Source organism: Gastrolobium bilobum, unplaced genomic scaffold (genome assembly GCF_033153095.1).
Source record: "Gastrolobium bilobum isolate Gb01-03AN ecotype WA unplaced genomic scaffold, APGP_CSIRO_Gbil_v1 utg1891, whole genome shotgun sequence".
In the NCBI taxonomy this organism is placed as follows: domain Eukaryota; kingdom Viridiplantae; phylum Streptophyta; class Magnoliopsida; order Fabales; family Fabaceae; genus Gastrolobium; species Gastrolobium bilobum.
In genome coordinates, this window is record NW_026899025.1 from 51,979 (window position 1) to 61,605 (window position 9,627).

The 9,627-nt window shown below is 35.7% G+C and overlaps 1 protein-coding gene across 1 annotated transcript; it reads left to right on the forward strand.

The window, feature by feature from the left end:
• Positions 1–4,031: 4,031 nt before the first annotated feature.
• LOC133286350 (berberine bridge enzyme-like 8) lies at positions 4,032–5,676 on the forward strand. Its single transcript, XM_061483754.1, has one exon. The coding sequence runs from the start codon at positions 4,051–4,053 to the stop codon at positions 5,674–5,676; it is 1,626 nt and encodes a 541-aa protein (XP_061339738.1). The 5' UTR covers positions 4,032–4,050.
• Positions 5,677–9,627: the final 3,951 nt, after the last annotated feature.

Sequence of the window (9,627 nt, forward strand, 5' to 3'; positions counted from 1 at the left end):
AGAATAACCTGTCTCATTTGGGATTTATATGCCAAGAATTAGTACAAACTACAAAGGCATTAGGTAATTAATGGTTTAGGAAGTTCAGTAATGAAGACCTATGAACACAACTTGACACGAGATGGAGCCATTACACGAGGGAAAATGAATTTTTTTTGAGTTTTCTCAAAGTATTCCTCGGTCAATGGCCGAAGACTGTTGGGAATGGTACGGGGGAGTCCAAAACCCATTGCAAAGGATACAACCATGGGCCAAGCGATGAATCACAATAAGTGGGCCGACACCATATTTTAACCCAAAACCTTAAGGCTGTAAGTTTATGGGTCTTTTGCACTTATATGGTCATCACTTGGTCTAGGTCTAGCCAATGTGGTACTTAATTACAACTCATACTTGAATACTTCCAACATCTTCCCCTCAAGTATGAGACCCAACATCATGTTCCCCCTTAAGGGCAACTTCTGCGGAAGTCTTTGTTCTTTAAGTATTGGAGTCACACTAGCCTTCTGCGGAGGCCTTGAAACATCATCTTCTCTAAATACCCAGCCCAGCCAAACCTTTGGCTCTGATACCACTGTTGGGAATGGTACGGGGGAGCCCAAAACCCATTGCAAGGGATACAACCATGGGCCAAGCGATAAATCACAATAAGTGGGCTGACACCACATTTTAACCCAAAACCTTAAGGCTGTAAGTTTATGGGTCTTTTGCACTTATATGGTCATCACTTGGTCTAGGTCTAGCCAATGTGGTACTTAATTACAACTCATACTTGAATACTTCCAACAAAGACTAATTATGTTGAGACGTAGAGATTATCGAAGTGAGTTTTGTCTCTACTAACAAGATATTTTCATACACACGACCGGAAATCGAACCCATATTTAAAGAACTCGGTCATCTACATGACGGAGATAGTCAAGTTTTAGCAAAGTATTTGCGTGGCTTGGTGGTCCTTCAATAATGCGGAAGAGAAGCGAGATTTTCAGAATTTTTATGAGCGTATGATATCTTAATTACGTTGTCCTATTCAGAAGAGGAAAGTAGTTTCGTAAGTTAAAGCACGTGGGACAGCATGTTTCCTCGTTTTTTCAACATTTCAATTTTATTCATTTTACATTAATTTTTTAGAAAAATTATATTTATAACGTATTTTATTTTATAATATCTTACAATTATTTTTTTACCATTCAATCAAAATTAAATTAACTGTCATAAAATTAAATAATATCAAGTGAAAGCTATTGATTTATTTAATTAAACGCTAAAAAATGAATATAAAAGGTTATAAAAAAATAGTTCTAATTAAGTACTTCATTATTGGGCTTTTTGACATAGAAATGCATTTTTCCAAAATTTTATGTCAAATGTATTATCAAACTAATGCAGGAAGATCTATATGTATATATAGTTGCACATCTAACACGTGCACATTTCATGTCAGTCCAATCAAGACACATTAGAACTAAGTGCACATCTCATGTCAGTCTAGTAATTAAACACATGTCAGAACGTGATGCATGTCTTAATATGGATGCGCCAGACCTAGGGCACATTTAAGTCCGTCTAATCTGATCACGTCATAGCGCATTTATGGCGTGTCACAGTCAATCTCCGTCATACACAACTACACACATCTACCTTATGCGCGACTATACGCGCAAACACCCAATACGCCTCTTGTTGCATTAGCCTGGTAATCTGTTTGACCAAAAAATTAAACTGGAGGAATATTTTGAAACACGCATATGTAAGGTAAAAAATGCTCATTATTGGCAGCATATTTTGTCAACGTTTTCCTTCTCATGCATTAATTCATTATCATTGCCAACGTTTACCCGGCACTCTCACATTTAGTGCTTTTCATATTTGGCTTTTTCCTTTGATTTGAAGCATAATATTCGTTTAATAAATTGTGATGACTTAGCAAGTATTGATATGATGCTAATTTATATTGTCAACATAATGCAAAATTTAAGTAGTTAATTGTCCGATAAATCTATTTGTTCCATCTTATCATATAAGATTTAAATTTTAACAACTCAATTTTTATTTTGTTTTTGAGTAAACGACTCTAGGAAATCTAGGCATGCACATGTGAAATTTAAATCTAATCAAACTTTGAATATAAAAAAATATAAATAGTAATATATATAGTTAATTTTGTCATTTTCTTGTGATGAGGAATGTTAGTAACACTATTTGATACTTTTTTAATATTCTGCTATTTGGTGAAATTACACGTTGCCCCATTAATAAAAAATAAGCTCAGATTATTATTTAGTGGATTAACATAAAATTTCAATCATATAATTAAAAAAGTGTCTAAAAAGAGGACCAACGGCAGCCCCTACCTAAATTTTATTTTTATTTTTATTTTATGTTTAAAACAATTTTTTTTTATTAATAATAGACTATTAATACTAATAATTAGCCCTTCTTCAAAAATATTTATAATAATTAGTATCTTCTACTAATTTTAATAATATATATAATTTTAAAATTTTATTTTTTCCCTATTATAAAAATTCCTGAATCTGCGAGTGTTAACTTCGTGATCAAAAGAGGGCTGGGCTGGGGAGTTTAATAAGGTGGAGTGCTCATCTCCCACAATCTGATTCTCCAATTTCCTATCTGATCGAACTCCCCCCTGTTCTACAGTTTGATATTGATCCAATTTTATTATTTAAAAAATTAGACCATTTAATTATATGATGCCAGCTACATTATTATTAAAAGTGTTTGACTAACTCTTTCCCAAGGTGGTAACATATATTGGATCTTTTAATTACAAAATGATGGCAAATGTTTTAATTCTTTAGTTCTTATAAACTACTTAAATACTTGATTATGAGTTCAATCTCAATGGCTAAAATGCTAAATGTGGAGTTCAATCTCCCTACCAAGTTTTACATTCAAATTCTGACATATAAATAATGTGAAATGAATGCACGAGCAACTATTTCACTTGCTACAATGTCATAAATCTAAACAAAATTATGTACCACAATAACTAAATGGCCCCAGAATTAATTATAATTAGCCCAGTCATCAATTTATATCGTAAATAAACAAAATGTTCAAACTCAAATTCATACATGGATAAGAAATAACCGAAATAATGTGAAAGTGAAACTGAGAAGTAGCAATGAATTCTACTTGGATTCACCACCAGAAATCACAGCTCCAGAAGACGACCACACCATAACTTTAGTCCTAATTATGCAAGCAAATCGTCACACGTAGATTTCAGAAATAAAAATATTGACCAACATATTATTGTCTCAAAAAAATAAAATACTATATATATATATGATAAAATAAAATCATTTTTCCAGCCACTTGACGTCCAGCAATTACAGATGTATGATTATGATTCCTCACATCTAATATTTTTACCTTTTGTATGATTATAATTTCACATATTTAATGTTTTCACCTATATATATGATAACTATTTGACTGCTGGACGTCAAGCGGCCGGAGGAAGGTAATATATATATATATATATATATATATATATATATATATATATATATAGTTTATCGTTTCTCAAGCTGGTTGAGATACTTTTATTTCCGGCTGCTAAATCATAACCATACAAAGATGGATCAATGGTGATAAAGGAAGAGAGAGAAAAGGAAAATCATAATTATTCAAAGATGAATCAATTAATATAAAGAAATAAATAAATAAAATGACGTAGTTTTGGGGTAGCCGGAGATAAACTTATCTCAAGCTGCTGCTTGAGAAATGTTTTTCTCATATATATATATATATATATATATATATATATATATATATATATATATATATTGACAATCATATTATGCAAGGTCAAAGAATGACAAATTACGTTTATAAATTTAGTCAGTTGAAATTTCTTTGGTCAAATTAAGAGGTAACGTAACCTAACCCATTTTCTCATTTATTCTTTAACAATTTTTGCTTCCAAGGGATCACTATAAATTCCAACACAGATCATGCCCAATAGACTCACCAAAAATCCTCTTTCCTTTCTAAGTAACACCCTCATTAAGATAAGCAAAAATGGGAGTCTTTTCTCCTAATAGAATACACCTAGCATTATTTCCCATTGTTGTGTTGCTTTCTATCCAATGGTCAACTTCAGTTGCAAATGCAAATTCAGCTCATCACAACACTTTCGTTCATTGCCTTGTAAACCATTCAGAGCCCTCTCAACCCATAACTGGAGCAATCTTCACACCAAACAATTCCTCATTCTCTTCAGTCTTACAAGCCTACATTAGAAACCTTCGTTTCAACACCTCCACAACAAGGAAACCATACCTTATAATCACTGCATTGCATGTATCCCATGTACAAGCAGCCATTGTTTGTGCTCAAAAGCATAACTTGCAGATGAAAATCCGAAGTGGAGGCCATGATTATGAGGGTGTGTCTTATGTGGCTGAGGTGCCATTCTTCATCCTTGACATGTTCAATCTCCGAACCGTTGAGGTTGACATAAACACTGAAACCGCTTCGATCCAAGCTGGTGCAACACTTGGTGAAGTTTATTATAGAATTGCTGAGAAAAGTAAAACTCATGGCTTCCCAGCTGGGGTTTGTCCCACAGTTGGAGTAGGAGGCCATATCAGTGGGGGTGGCTATGGCAATATGATGAGAAAATATGGTCTTTCAGTGGATAATATTATTGATGCACAAATGGTTGATGTTCAAGGTAGATTACTTGATAGAAAATCTATGGGTGAAGATCTCTTTTGGGCCATTAGAGGTGGTGGTGGAGCTAGCTTTGGTGTGGTCCTTTCCTACAAAATAAAGCTAGTTCGAGTTCCTGAGACAGTCACTGTTTTCCAAGTTAGAAGGACCCTTGAGCAAAATGCCACAGATATAGTCTATAATTGGCAGCATATTGCACCAACTATAGACAATGACCTTTTCATTAGGCTTATATTGGACGTGGTAAATGGCACACAAAATGGAACAAAGACTGTAAGGGGAACATTCATAGCTCTATTCCTTGGTGACTCCAAAAGTCTTCTTTCTCTCATGAATGAGAGTTTTCCTCAATTGGGTTTGGAGCAATCAGATTGCATTGAAACAAGCTGGCTTCAATCGGTGTTGTTTTGGACAAATATCAACATTACAACACCGGTTGAGATTTTGCTTGATAGACAACCACAATCACTTAATTACTTGAAAAGGAAATCTGATTATGTGAAGAAACCGATTTCCAAAGAGGGTTTGGAAGGGATTTGGAAGAAGATGATTGAGTTAGTGGATACAATACTATATTTCAATCCTTATGGTGGAAGAATGGCTGAGATTCCATCATCAGCAACTCCATTCCCTCATCGAGCTGGGAACCTATGGAAGGTTCAATACCAAGCAAATTGGAATCAGCCAGGGAAAGAGGTTGCAGATCACTACATAAACTTGACAAGAAAACTTCATAAATACATGACCCCTTTTGTCTCCAAGAAACCAAGAGAGGCTTTCTTCAATTATAAGGACCTTGATTTGGGAATTAACCACAATGGTAAGCATAGCTACTCTGAAGGAAAAGTTTATGGAGTTGAATATTTCAAGGATAACTTCAACAGGTTGGTTCAAATAAAGACCAAGGTTGATCCTGGCAATTTCTTTAGGAATGAACAAAGTATTCCTACTCTGCCACATCATAAGAGTTAGAATAATGGTGAACTCAAAAATTATTAATTTCTTATTTGTTGGTGTTTGTCAGTAATAGCTTTGATTATGGAAATAAATCTGGATGTTTAAAGCCAGTTACCTTCGGGTATATATATATATATATATGTTATTGTTGCACCATATATAGTTGTTCTTACGTGAAACTTGGCGAAATGTCGCAGTCACAAAAGTCAATGTATAGCTAAGAATGTCTAGTTTTTTATACTAGTAAATGGAACTTACCTTTAATTGTCTCTTATTTTATCTATACATTGGTTATAAACTTATATTGTTTAGTACATTTCGTATATATTCACACAACCTATTTTGTACATTTTGAAAGAATTTCTTTCATAAATATTTAATATAAATGCTGAGATTATTTTAAGTTTCATACATCAAATGCAAAGCTTACAGTTTTATAAAAGCAACCTTTCTCTTTATATTTTTCAAGATGAATAATTTTCACTCAAGTAATTTTAGTGGGTCAACAATTGAATAAAATTTGATGAAGTTTTAACATCCACTAAGCAACTGAAAGTAAAAAAAGGCTTGATTACAAGGGACAATTGGCTATATTTTTCCAGTTTAAAAATGTCTTGATTACAAGGGACATAAATTTTCTACTTCCTTTTTTTTCATTTTTAAACTGGAAAAATATAGCCAATTTCTTCGATTAGTTATTCTATTATATTGCATGCCATTTTAATTTAAATCTCGAAATATTTCCGTCTGTCAAAATCTTGGAATGTATAAATAATATATGATTAGGGTTTTATTTTCCGTCAGTCAAACAAGAAAAATATATTTCTTTTCCCAAAGGAAGTTTCTCCCTTGATATAGCGGCCGGCAACATTGATCAGGTCTTTCCCTTTAACAAAGTTAGCAAACGATATGGTTCCAAATTGTTCTTGACAATCCATGCTGCTATAAGAGTTATACTTATATTCTTACACTTCATTTCTACACCAAATTTTTTTATAGGAATCTTAACCACCGTTTGTTCATGGCCTTTTTTGCTTTCGTTTTTTATTTTGTTGATAAACTTGTGAAATGGCTATGTGATTGTATGTGTGTCATGTGACTTTGTAGTAACTTCCGTAATTTCGCTTTTAGTGATAAATAGCAATCCTCAATTCTATTAGAAATTTGGTATCTAAAAAAAAAACTTTTCTTTTCTAATCTATTCTTGCTCTCTTGCGATCTTTCTCTTTTTCTCTTGATCTACTTGATCTCTACATTTCATACAAACTATCAAAGGCTATTTGTAAGCTATAAAATTGACCAACATAACTCCACACATAACATCCTCATTACTTTATAACTGACATAACTGACTCATTAATATTCTAACTGACATAACTTACTCATTAATGTCCACTAACACAAACCTAAGGACATGACTCTTCACATTTCTATTTTCTATTTTTATCTCATTAAAATTTAACCCAACAAAACTCCCCCTTAAATTTTAATTCTTCTTTTTTGAATTTTCCACCGGTTGATTTTTCTCCGCGTTGCTTCCATGTTGTACTCCTTTCTTCAAAAAAAAAATTTTGTCCGGCGATTCCTTCATTGGTGGAAGATAGACAATCTTGAATTTTTCTCCGTCGACCTCATCCTCCGATATACTTCCACATCCATTCTTACACGTATGATCATCACACAAGTCATCATACTGATCAGTATCTGTATCACTATAACGTCCCATTAGTTTTACAACACCTATGCCAATTTTAATACTTTCTGATTCAACATGTGCTACATTAATAGCACGTTGGGCCTCTTCAACCACAGTAACCCCATCACTCATTGAGGACCGTTGATTCCCATCATCAAGCAAATAACTCAACGCATCATTTTCTGATTCCGCCCCACGATCTTCTTCTGGTTTACGCTTGAGCCAAAATGATTCCGCTATAAAAGTAACTCTAGGCTCCTCATCGTCGGGTTCTTCTTCATCGAGTCCAGCTTCCACGCGCCTCATCAATGGAATTTCAGACCACCGTCCTCCAGGGAAATGGTCTCTTTTCGGTGGTGTCGACATCTTCCACTTCCACCATAAATTCAATGCAGTCTCCGACTTCTGACTTCCAACCCGAACTGCGTCTATGTCGGTCTCCGACATCAACCTCATCACGCCGGGGTCGAGCTCTTCTCCAAAACATGAACTCAGTGATTTAGCCAGGATCTCGCCCATCCCGGTTATCAACACGGAACTCGGATTCGCGGTCTCCTCCATGCCGGTCTCCATCAAGCACCTCGGCTTCTTAATCTCCTTTTCGATTTTCGACTCTGTCTCCATACACTCAGGTTCCACGAAGTCTTCTACCTCGACAATGGCCTCGTCGTTCCCGTCCTTCTCCGCTTCTATCTCGGCTCCTTCGTTCTCCTCATCTTCTATCTTGGCTCCTTCGACCACAGTCATCTCCATCGTCTTCTTCTCCGAGTCGTCTCTTACGCGTTCTGACACGTCAATCTCTTCCGCGGATGCATTGCCGTTGGCAACCTTGGATTTCGCCATCTCGGTCTCATCTTCATCCGCATCATTCTCATCATCTTCATCATCATCATTGAAGATTTCATCTTCTTCATTAATCAGATCAAAACGTCCAGGCAAGTATTTTGTTATGAAGGCCATTAGAAAATCCTTCCACATATTATTGAAGTCGCAGCAGTTCCATGTACGGAACCATTTGATTGCGCTTCCTCTGAGTCTTCTCATGGCTACCTGCCATTTGTCCTCCGTCCAGGTTTTTTCTTTCCGAAAATGTTCCTTCAAATAGAGAAGCCAATCCAATGCTTCATCCTTATCTCCATGGAAGAGTGGCACTTCCATCTCGTTCTTTTCCTCCATAGCCCAAGCTCTGATACCAATTTGTTAGAATTTGGTATCTACAAAAAAACTTTTCTTTTCTAATCTATTCTTGCTCTCTTGCTCTTTTTCTACAGATCTCGGTTTTATGAAGTTCTTTCTCGGTTTGGAAGTAAAACAAAATGAGAAGGGAATCTTCGTGTCACAGGAGGCTTATGCAAAAAAGATTTTGAAAAAGCACAAGATGGAAGATTGCAACCCGGTTTCAACACCAATGGAACCCGGTTCAAAACTTTCTAAGTTTGATGGAGGAGACCGTGTTGATGCAAGCAAGTACAGAAGTTTGGTGGGAAGCCTACGCTATCTCACATGCACGAGGCCGGATATCTCGTTGAGTGTCGGCATAGTAAGTCGGTTCATGGAGGAGCCAAGATACACACATTGGAAGGCGGTAAAGAGAATTCTGAGGTATGTTCAAGGTACAGTTTCACATGGGTTACACTACTCGAGCTCGGCAAAATACAAGTTGATTGGATATTCTGACAGTGATTGGTGTGGAGACGTAGATGATCGAAAGAGCACGGCTGATTATGTGTTTTTCATGGGCAACACGACATTCACTTGGATTTCGAAGAAGCAACCTATTGTGACACTGTCGACATGTGAAGCTGAATATGTAGCTGCATCTTGGTGTGTTTGTCATGCAATGTGGCTCAGGAATTTGCTAAGCAAGCTGGAGGAAAAACAAGTCGGCCAAACTGTGATCCGAATTGACAATAAGTCGGCCATAGAGCTAGCAAAGAACCCGGTAAATCATGAAAGAAGCAAGCATATTGACGTCCGATTTCACTTCATCCGGGATCAAGTAAAGGAAGGAAATGTGGAGCTAACACACGTGACCAGTCAAGAGCAAGTCGGGGACATCTTCACAAAGCCACTACCGACGGTGCTGCTCAACAATTGCAAGAAGATGCTTGGGATGAAAGATGGCAGAAGCATTTAAGTTTATGGAGGAGTTTTGTTGAATAAACTTTAAATGGTTTGTTAGTTTTATATTTAATAGTCTTAATTAAGCAATCTTGTTTTTAGGTAAGTGAAAGGCAAGAGTTGTGAGAAAGTGAAAGGCCAAGAGTTAG